Here is a 12,017-nt window from a genome sequence, read left to right on the forward strand (position 1 = left end):
TGCTAGCAAGTACATAGAATTCCTTTTAGATTTTTCTAAATTGTAAACCAGATTTATGTGAAGAAGTAGATTATATTTTTTCCTTTTATTTTCTGACAATAGCATTAAAAAAAATAACTATTCCCAAATCTTGAGTCATTTATTACAACTATTCTCCTGATTACTTGGATTATAATCCGTGGAAACTCATCAGAGAGCAAGAGTTTTATATTGTTTTCTTTTTTTTCTTTGCCCCTGACATTCAGCTCTGATGTTAAGCCATTCTCTTAGTTATAGTTAAAATGAGACATGCATGGGTGATTTGCAGTTAACTGCTCGCCTCCACATACACAAATGCCTCAGCTTCACATCTAATCATGATTCATGCCTTATGCCAGATTCTTGCTGTCATCCCAGCACCAACAGATGGTGGGACAAGACCCCTGGGGTAGTCTGCCCCAGTGCTCTAAGGTTGTACATCTTTTGGCAGCAGTGGTCAGAAAAAAGATTTTAACATGGCAAATTGGGTTCAGTTCTTTTTGGCTTCTTGCTAAAAATAAATAAATAAATAATAATTAATGGAAATTTGGTGTCAGATTCTCAGGTGGTACCTTAAAAACGTATTTTTTTTTTAACCCGAGAAGCAAAATAAAAGCAAAAAGGCACATTATATTTTATAAATGGGCTTACTGAACGAAAGGACAGCTGCTGTGTTTATATACCACTAGGTATACTTTACGTTTATAATAATCTGGAATTGCGAGAAACTGGTGAGTAACAGCATACAAAAAGACAAGTTTTGTTTATGCTTAAGTAAGTTTTCTGTTCTAAAAATTAACACCAGTGTTACCAGCCAGGTGACACACATTGATTTGTTAGTGTAGTAGAATCTGAATTTGCTGTTTATGCTCTTGTGATTAGTATGATTGGTGACCTTTAGACAAGTTTGCTTCATCTTTCTGGGCTTCTGTTTCTTCACCTAATAAATAAGGTTGTTTTGAAGTATCTCCAAAACAGCCATTTTATTATAGTACATAAAATGTAAGAAACTGAAATATTATTAGCTGTAGTAAAGTGTACTAGGCTTATGGTAGGAAAAGGAAATGCATGGATGTTGTTTCAACACTGAATAATCTTCATACTGGATCTTTTGTACTAATGTCATAGGTAAACACGCAGGCACACACATAACTACAGTAATTGCGAATCAATGTTTTTAAGATAGTAAATCCCTGACATTTTTACAACTTTCAGTTTTTACAGATTTACAGTTTTAGACATAATTTTCTATTGCTTCGGCCATTCAGTTTTCCACATAATTTTCTATTGCTTCAGATATTCAACAGTTCTGATGATGATGTTAAGAGGATTATGGTTCTTTAACCCAAAATCCTGGGTAGTCAAGGGTTGCACAGAACATTGTGTTTTAACTTTTTTTTTTTTTTAACAGAACCTATGATTAGTAATACATTTTACATTCAGTAAGCATACATGTAATTTGAACTGAAGTTTCACTCAGTGTTTTACCTTACTATGTGTGAAATTCTTTTCTGTTTCTTTGTTGTTACAAATATTGTTAATTCTATTTCTCTTTTTAAGAAATTGCTGGTCCTTGTTCCCCCGATTGACTTCAGAATTCTTAATGGATTGGAACCTGTAGTTTGAAAAACACTGAACTGAACAGTCAGCATTTACTATAAAGAAATAGATTTTTTTTTTTAGACTTTCTCAAATTATTCTATTAAAAATTGTTTTCTTACTCTCAATTGATCACAGCAGGTGCCATTTACTTAACAAGAAATCATTAGAGTTCTCTTACTGGTATATCTGCCAAACGATGTAGAGGATATAGAGGAACAACACATAGAAACAAATTTAAGTGGAATGTTTTAATGAGCCTTATAACTCTCTATTTTTAAACACATGTCATTCCCCTTTATTGTTCAGAGTCAAATAGTAATTTTAAGTTTTATTTCCTTGAGCTTTTCTTTATTTCCATTATCATTCCAGGTGTTCCTGTTCTCTTTTATTTTAATAGGTCATACCTTTTACGTGAGGTGGGTTGGTTTCATACCCAGGCTCTTTAGTTGTATTTTAACAAAGATGGTGAGGAAAGGGAAGAAGCAGGGGCCTCTTGAATTTCTTTATCACCATATAGATCTCTGAATACCATGGTCTTATTGCTGATTACTGTATCCCATTTTCATTAGTGGTGGTTTTGAGTAGGTTGTGTGAGAAACATAGTAGTCCTATGTAGTTGCATATTCTCCTGTATCACTCCATATAAAATGATATAAGGTGAATTTTTTGTTCATTTAATTGCTGTTATTTTTAATTGCTGTAGCATTATAGGAAATCATAGAATTTGTGTGTATATATATATAAATATATATAAATAAAATAATGTGCTGTTAGAGAATTCAGAAGTGAAGTAGAAAAAAGAGCATTCTTGATTTGAATAGATGGGGTTGGAAATAACATTGAAAAGTAAGTTTGTTATGCAAATGGTATATTCAGAAAGGGTTCCTTTATAATCTGTTCTAGATAGACAAATGATTGTATTAAAAGTGTTTTGTGTAAATGAAAACTGGATAAAAGCAGGTTATGGAACTGAAGTAATTTTATATAAATGTATACATTTTAATATGTAATGAACTAACTTTCACTATGGATGGTGAAAATTCTTTAAAAGTTTATTTTAGATGAAGTTAGTGTTAATGTTGAAGATTTTCACTGAAGATCTTTGTATGTATCTCTTTCAGATATGGAAACAAGTGAAAAAATCCAAGGAAGTGGAATACTTCAACTGTTCGCCAGTCTGTTGATTCCACAGTCTTCCTGCACAGCCAAAGTAGCTAACATCATAGCAGAAATAGCCAAAAATGGTGAGGTTTTCCTCAAGAACTTTTCTGCTGGGAACATCTTCAGTTTTACACCCTACTTGTCAGTATGTTTTATTAATTTATGTTTTAATTTTATAGATTAGAAATTTTTTATTTCTATTTCTCTTTTCTTTGACTTTTTTCATGTGATTGTTTAAAATGACTATAGTTACAGTCATACATTTTCCATTTGCTATTCCATTCCTTCCGAGTAGAGTTAAAGAACAGCACTGCTAGTCCCTGCTGTACCTCTATCATTTATTACTTTGATTATAGGATCTTGAGCTGCCACTGAGTCATTCATCTTCACTGTCACAGGAGAGCTTGTCTTTTTCAATGTATACGTTGGTTTGTGTTATACCCAGATAAACTCACTATTCTTTTTTTTTTTTTTTTTTTAGTTTGGCCTATCCTTCTGATATTGGCACTTGACTGCAACAGTACAGTTGGAATATACTGTTCTCTGAACTCACCTTCCTGGGGAATATTTATTTATTAGGTTTCCATGTGAATATACTCTGGAAAAACAAGTGACAGCAAAGCTTAGATTATATAATATCTAATCCACCTGATTGTATGTGGCTTACATCCAGTGAGAGGAGATTTCTTTGGGAAAATTATATTGTAGCAGAAATATTTGTACATGATTTTAGTTCATTCAGTTCGAGAGAAACACTGACTTCTTAAAGCAGTTTTTAAGCTTAAGGGAAGGCCAGTACTATACCTCTATTTGTCAAAATTTGATATGATTTTTAGTCCTTTTATTTTAGTAAGTTGCATATATGTTATGTTATATTATATTATATTATATTATATTATATTATATTATATTATATTATATTATTACACTTTAAAGAGAAGATACTTAAAAATTCTGGCTTCAGTTTTACACAGTTTTATACATTATGTAATCACTGTGGCAGTTGGCATTGTAAGTACCAATATCTGTTGTTTTTGGCCTAGTAAAACAACTTGTTCATACGTGTATTACCAAAAAGAACATTGGCGTGAAATTTTTTCATTTGTTTAGAGGTGCTCCAAATATCTTTCAGGTTCCATTGAGGTTCTATATTGGTAAATCATCTTTTGGTTGTTAGTGAAAACTGACCATCTGTTGTTTGTTTGTACATCTAAGCTATTGTAATTATAATCACTGTGCTGTTATTCAGATTCAGGCTGGTCATAAAAGTTCAGAGATTCCTAGTGGTCTGGGAGTATTTAGTGTACTTGAAGTAGATTTGACCTGCTCTGAATAGATAGAAATTCCCTTGGGACCACAAAGAACTGAAGCAGATCTAGTTTGAACAATGGAACCCCTCCAGGCATTGTTTGTTAACCTAGACCAACCACTATTTAAATCTTCTTAGGTGCAAAGCAGCTTGATTTTTTTAAATCAAGTAGCTTACTTTCAACCTCATTAGAACCACAGTATGGATTTCCAGAAATCAATTTTTATCTTAAAACCTATTTTCTTAAGAATGAACACACACACTATAACATAGATTCAGAAATTTTGAACAGATTCTTTTGAAGTAGATTGCTAGTCCTGTATGATCTTACTTAATATCAGTCCTTATAATACTTTGTCACAGTTTCATGATAATTCTGCTGTTTGAGATTGCTTCAAATAACATTCTAGTAGATGAGAGCTGTGTTCTAAAGACATAATTTGTAACCTTTATACATTTAATCAGAGGCTTGTTAAGGGCATATCACTAATCTCTACTCATTAAAATAAATGGGATATGTTTAAATGGTTATTTATTGCTTAATCACCACATTGGTTTTTTTTTTTATATGACTGGCTGAGAAAGTGGATTAGAGTCTCCTTTTTAAAATAAGTATCTTCAGAAATGTGACATGACCCAAGAGAATTAATTAGGCTTATATTTCTTCTTGTTAGAAATTTAACAATGGAAAAAGATTACGTGAACCAGAAAAAAAAAAAAAGAAATTAGAAGTTGATGTGTTCATCGTCATGCTGCTCTGCACCTTATATAACAGTAGAGGAACGATATTAGCATATACTTGTTAGATTTGGATTAACTGTAAAACATAATTATGTTTAAATTTGCACGTACAAAAAAAATTCTCTAAAAATGAACAGATCTGTGTGCTGATGCTCAAAATTCGAGAGAATTAGTAAGAAATTTCATGAACAAGATGAATGTGGGAGCATAGCTATGACCATAAATTGCAGTAATTTGCAAGATTTTGATACCTTTAAATAAAGTAGTCCCCTATATAACAGATTTAAAACTGAGTTGAGGCAAAGGAAAAAATAAGACAGGAAGTATCTAGAAATGTTTTGTCCTTTTCAGATTGTACTCTCAAGGTATCTCATAGTAGTAATAATAGTAATGATGAATTTCTAAGTAATAGCTAAATGCTATTATGTGTCTCCAGCATAGCAGGTGTTATATACATTATTTCAGATTCTCATAACAGCTTCATATGAGATAGGGTTATTTTATACACATGAGAAATTTGATTGCATATCCTGCCAATCTTACACAACTAGTTGGTGATAAGCTGGGATTAAATCACTTGTGTGATAATAGTTGGAATTTATACTTCATCTTGTTTTCTCTCCTTTCATTTCTCTTCAGTAAATGAGATTTTATGATAGCCTTGGAAAGTGTACCAATGGTCTGAGTGTATGGTTTGAAAGATTAGGCTGATAACTGAAGTTGAAAACGTGTAAAAGCAAACACAACTTTACATCTTATTCTTCTAGTCTTCCTCCTAATTGTTGTTGTTGTAGTCATTACTGTTATTCTTATTCTTCTATTACTCCAAAATACTGATTTCCTGTCTTGGACCAGCAGTATCAGAATTACTAGGAACTTGTTAGATGCAAATTCTTGGACCCTCTCACCCATACGTACTGGAAATGGAACTCTAGGAGCTGGGTTCAGCCATTTAGTTTAACAAGTCCTCCAGGTGATTCGGATGCCTATAAAGCTTGAGAACCAAACTCAGTCTAACGTAATATGGAATTAGTGGGCTGGATCAATATCATGCTTTTCCCTCCCTATCTGTACTTAATCATACTGCAAAAGTGTTTATCAGACTTTTCCACTTGAATGCTCTTAACAACAAAAGAAAGTATATACACAGGATGGACTAGTGAGGGCACCACCAAAAACATAAAATCTCCTGTTTTGTTGTATAAGTTTATTTTAACTTTACCCTCTGCTCCATAGCAAGTATATGTTTATTTCAGTATAAAACATGTGTATACCTAGAAAAATCACTGAGTAAAATTGATAGTCAAAAAAATGCACCATGTTGTCAGGTTGCTTAAATATACATTGCCACTTTAGTGTTGGAAATTAACCTCATTTTGTAAGAATCTATTACAGTTATCAGTATTATCGTTTTTCAAAGGCAATACAAAGTATGAATGAGAAATGTGAAGTCAACAACCCACATATAAAAGTCACTCATTCTTTTATATTCATGCCTCATAGTTTTTTCTTGTTCTTCTAAAGAAAAATGTAAAAAGCTAAGAATTAATTATAGAAAAGTATTAGAGAAAATTTGAAACTCAATGTATATTACTGTTTAGCCTAACAAACATTAAGGTAGAATCTAGCTCTGTGTTTTTATTTGGCTTACAGAGTTTAAAAAGTTTTAATAAAAGACTTATTTCCTTCAGGTAGTTAAAAATGGGGAAGTACATAAAATCAGTTTTTAAATATTTGAGAAGTAGATATATAAAAAGATTTTATGAATCTCAGTCTATATAAAAAGAAAACACTTTTTGTGGTTTTCATCATAGCTTACACTTTATGAAAATGCTAAATGAATGTATACTTCAAGTAAGTTTAGGAAAGTAAAAGTAAAAAATAAAAGAATTACTACTAGATTTAGAAAGAATAGAAATAATCAAATAAGAAGCATTTATTTATTGCTACAATCAAATTAAAAAACTTACTCTTACATATAAGTCAACTTTATATTACTAAGTCTGGGTTGCTATTGAGGTATTGAATGTTTTCACTGAAGTCCACACATTATCCAGAAAACAAATAGATTTTATCTCGTGCAGACATGCATATACACATACAGCTACTTTATGTTTCTGCCTTCTATTACCTAATGGCTTCCACTGACTTTGGTTTCTATTCACTTTCATTCTGTATGTATCTTTGTTTTAACCCCTCTCTGACTGTCCTTCCCTCCACCTCCCAAGAACTTTTCAGTTGTCTGTCTGAATTTAAAATTGCTGAGCAAGAACCTGATTTTTTTTTTTTTTTTTTTTTTTAGTTCATTATCATGTTTAGCCTGAGCTTTCAAACTAGACCATCTGATAGACTGTTGGCCAGCCTGTATACAGGCTGGACTTGAGTCAGAGTCTAGCCGGCTGTAATCGGGTAATAGATTCATGTGGTGTGAACTAGAGGTATGTGTACTGGAAGCCCCTTTGAACGAGGATGACTGTTACAGTTGTTCTCCAGTATTATATTATATATTACTTTAAACATATCCTGATAAATTTTGGGTATATTTTTACATATATTCCTCTAAAGTGTGTAACTCCATGTCTTTAAAACTAGCTAAGGAGGATTGTACTCCTCAGTTAAAAAGCAAATTGGCTGAAAAGCAAAAGGTTTTAGAAGGGGTTTACTTTCCCCAGGGACTGGCAGTGTTGCTTTTACATTGACTGAAAGCTGAGGAATATGCTAGTTTTGTTTTACTTTTGTATTTTAAAAAAAACCACGACATAATTGGCATATAACATTGTGCATGTTTAAGATGTTCTTTATATGCTTTTGAATAAAAAAACATTCAAAACATTTTTATTTGATTCTACAGTTTTCCTATAATTACTTACCCTTTATCATTTCAAGAATACATGAAGCTATTGATTGTAGCATCAAAAGCTTGAAAGATAAATTGGTGTCATATAGACAATTAGAACATAAAAAGCGAAGAAAAATAGTAATTCATTAATGTCGCCATTGCCTGAAGAACAGCAAGAAGAAAACGAACATACAAAGCAATAAGATGTAATAGCAGATTCCATTTTTGGAAGAAGAGTGCAACAGACTATTCCTAAATTTCTTACTTTAGTAGTCATTTAAATGATCCCACTGTTGGAAACTAAGTTTAGGGACAGGTGGAAAGGGTAATGAATATGTCTTTGATTTCATTAATTTAAGTTGGTGACAGTTAATTTAAGATTTGAAATCTATAAAGATTCTCAAGTAACCATTCATTTAAGAGGTAGACAAGTAGATTAATGTGTCATCTCCTGTGGATGGTCATTGAACTCATGAAAGTATGTAACATAATTTGTTTTCCTAATAGGTGATGGGATACCTCATGCTACTGAGTTAAAAAATGAATAAATAAATAAACTTAAAGGTTAGCTTTAAAAGTAGGAAGTACTCTTAGTCTTGGAAGTTTGAATTATAGAGGATTTTCAGTAATATAGTGGTAAGTAAGAGAGATGATAGGAATGCAGTCTTTTATTTAGGTAGAGAGGAATACCTCTATGACTTATAGCTATACTGGGGAAAAGAAGTTGTTTCAGAGGTTAACAGCTCACATAACAACCCTGTAGGATATGCTCTAAAAATTTGAAAGTGAAGAAGAGAGAGGGAGGATTGCTTATGAGGCCACTTGTGAAACAGAATGAGAAGTGGAACCCTCCCCCATTAAAAGTGAGAATGAAAAGATAGTGATTTTTAAGTAAGATGGCTTCTAGGCTGAGAAATTAGATCTTTGTTAATAAGAGACCAGAACATCCTTACAGTAAGTCATGAACTCCAAAATGATAATTCTAATGTTGGCTATTGAAGAATTTTCATCAATTAGATACCTTCGTTATCCTTAGATTTTGTAGTAGTCTCTTATGAGACACTGTAAAAAAGTTTGTCTAAGCATGACTGTAATGGAATCATTGGGAATCAATAAACTGAGAGTGGTTTACTATAAAGCTAAGGAGAAAAAATGGGTTTGAAGTATAAGAAAGCGTAGCATTTGATTTGGTGCTTTAGACTCGTGAATGCGTGGTTGCAGCAGCTGATGTGAGTGATGCATAACATGAATTTTAATAAAGAGTAGGAATGAAGATAAGGAATAGATAGTTCCACTAGTCTTACCAATTGAAAAGGACATATTCTTAATCATTAACTAGAACCATTTAAAATGTTTTGTATTTTGGCTCTTTAGAGAACAGATAGTGAAAAAATGACACAAATTGATGGCCTCGTATGTAACTGCAGTACTTCAATGATCAGGCTCGTGGAAAGAACATTGCTGGTGTTTCTGTCATCAACTGTTGCTTTCCAGGCACATCCAGTTTTAAGAAGATAGTGATAAATTAGGTATAATGAAAGTTAATGAAAACTTCTTTTGGTTTATGGAGAGATGGTCAGCAAAGAAAAAAGTATGACCCCCACTTATTTTTGTGTACTTATTTTATGAAGTATTTAGTAGGGTTGTAATGGTTCTTTTGAACATAAATATACACCTCAGATAGTAACCATCTTAAACATTTAATACTAAGTTTATTTTATTTAAGGGAGGTTATTTGTGTAATTGCAAATCTGTAGATTTTTAATTCAATATGTCTCTTATTTTCAGAATTTATGCGAATTCCATGTGTGGATGCTGGATTGATTTCACCACTGGTGCAGCTGCTAAATAGCAAAGACCAGGAAGTGCTGCTTCAAACGGGCAGGGCTCTAGGAAACATATGTTACGATAGCCGTAAGTGTTGAAATGTCAAGATACACTTATAAACTTTTGTTTAAGAATTATGATTTTCATAATAATTCCACTTTTAGTGCTAGAACTGTCTTTTGTAGGCTAAGACACTAACACGGGCCAATTATGACTTAGCTCTGCTTATGCAGTAGAACCGAGGGAAATTTAGGCCATAGTGTTCTTAACTATGACTTAATTGGAAAGGCATTCCTTTTCCCTACTATCACAGATGATACTTTCAGAGGGAAGTAAGTCAATTTCTAAGGATTGGGACTTTTAATTTTAGGGAAAAATGTATCTTTTCAGTTAGGTTTTATCGAAGTACCATCTCTAACTGATAATGCTTAATAACACATTTTTTTAGTTTCTAAGTCTGTCCAGCTACATTTTTAATTACTTGCAATTTAGTAAAACCATTCATAAAAACCATTATGTTCTCAAGAGCTGGACTGGCCTATTGCATCTTGCATTGACTCCATTCCTATTTATCATAATGCCATTGTCATCCTCACCACTTTCTATAATACACCGTTTCTAGTAGGCAAAGAGAAAGCAAGAACTTGGGAATGGGTATAGACAGTGCAAAAATTTTACATTTTCTACTTTTGCTTCCCACATATATGTAAACAAGATACGGAAAAATCTTGAGTATATTCAACTTATTAGGCATATCCTGATTTTCCTTACTTTTCTATTTTCTGAGCTAAAACACCTTTTTAATATTCACCTTTAAAATCTCCTAGGAATTTAGTTCTGTTTATATAAGTAGGATAACTTTTGTTTATTTTCCCCATTGAGTTTATATATAAAAGGCATAGATAGCTCTTTTATAACATGCAATGCTTCAAAAAGTGATTTGTGCATTTAAGCCAGATAGAAAATAAGGTTATAAACACATTCATTTATTATGAAAGAAAGAAGTAGAAGAAAAGAAGATTAAAACTACAGCTTTTAATTATAACTTGTCTGTACCAGTAGGGGTAAGGCTGGCCTCATTTCTCCTTTCCCTACTTTTTCTGGAATATTTTATATTATGTCTGAGGGCATGAATGATTTTTAATATGAATTTTAATTGGAGAATTTCTGTCCCCAGTGCTGCTTAGAAATTTTCCTATCTGCGCCTTCATTCTAGTTCTTATCATCTTGGGTATTAGCTTTGTTTACAAAATACTAGTGCTTTATGTTTATAATTTTGTGTTTTCATATTTAGGATTTTTATTAAATACTATACTTTTTATTACATACTATAGTTATAATGTTAGCTTTCAAGAATGAATGTATATTTTATATAATTAATTTTAACAATGTATATTAAAAAGATCTGTGCAGAATGATAGTCAAAGATTGATGGCGTGTATTTGGAGAGCATTAATCATTATTGTTTTTATTCTTATCCTTCTGTGTTTATTACTAGAATTTAAGACTATAAGAAGTATTCTTTAATCTTTATTCAGTTTAGATATTCTTGAATTATGCATTGTTTGAACAGAGGAATTATTATCTATTTTGAGTACTTTTGTCCTAGAGTTTCACTTTATGTTGGCACAATGAAGAAATACCCATAGTGATCTATTATCTCATCATGCTCTGATTTTCATGGGCACAGAATAATTTTATTTCCTGTGTACTCTAAAGAACTTTGAAGTTAGGGTGATAAATGTCTAGTTAATAAGATTATAGTTTTGATGAAAATGAAGTCCATTATAGTGTTTATCATATCCATTTATTCTGTTCTTATAAGCTATACAGGATAAAGTCTGTGGATATGCTTTAGGCTATGAGATTAATTTTTTGTTGTTGTTTCGTTTATTTTTGAATATTTATAACCACTTCATTCTCATTTAATTCAGTGGAAATTATAGTGAAGTGGAGAACTAAGCATAGTGAATACAGACTATTTTTTATACTTTTAACCTTTTAGGAAGATAAAATTAGTAATCTTAAAAGTGAGTAAATGTAAGAGATGATTTATTACTGTAAATCATGTGGTGAAATGTGTTCATTGTGCCATGGTGTCTAATGCATATAATTTCCATAAGACTATATGCTTCCTTATCCTTTTATTTGAAGTTAAATCTCTTGTGAACGTCTCAGTGATTTCTCCAGAATAATTGTAGGAAAAAGTACAGCACCTTTATTTGAATGACGAGAATGATATCAAAATCTATAAATGTAATGCTATGTGGTTGATTTTCAAATTTACCTGAGACACGTTTCTCATTACATTTTCATGTCTCAAACTCTTGTTTTATAAATGTACTCCAAATGAATAATTTTTTATTGTTGGTTTATTCAGAATGATGTTAGGCTTACAATAGATAGTAAAGCCAATGTATGCAGAAAGTACCATAAAAAATTAAGTATTAGAGATAAAAATTTAAGAAATGTGTGCATATTTTATAGATTTTAATTTTGACACTTAGAAAGTAAGGCATT

General features: G+C 31.7%; 1 protein-coding gene across 7 annotated transcripts in view; it reads left to right on the plus strand.

Annotated features, from left to right (window-relative positions):
* The window catches only part of RAP1GDS1 (Rap1 GTPase-GDP dissociation stimulator 1), a 129,574-nt gene that overhangs the window by 43,184 nt on the left and 74,373 nt on the right, over positions 1 to 12,017 (plus strand). For 5 of the 7 annotated variants that reach the window (XM_032460216.1, XM_032460186.1, XM_032460201.1 and 2 more), the window contains exons 3-4: positions 2,742 to 2,864; positions 9,459 to 9,584. In XM_032460216.1, coding sequence (XP_032316107.1) covers positions 2,742 to 2,864; positions 9,459 to 9,584 — 249 coding nt within the window. Of the gene's footprint in view, positions 1 to 2,741; positions 2,927 to 9,458; positions 9,585 to 12,017 lie in introns of those variants that run through there. The other 2 variants (XM_032460225.1, XM_032460235.1) reach the window with 2 other exon arrangements.

Source organism: Camelus ferus, chromosome 2 (assembly GCF_009834535.1).
Source record: "Camelus ferus isolate YT-003-E chromosome 2, BCGSAC_Cfer_1.0, whole genome shotgun sequence".
NCBI lineage: Eukaryota > Metazoa > Chordata > Mammalia > Artiodactyla > Camelidae > Camelus > Camelus ferus.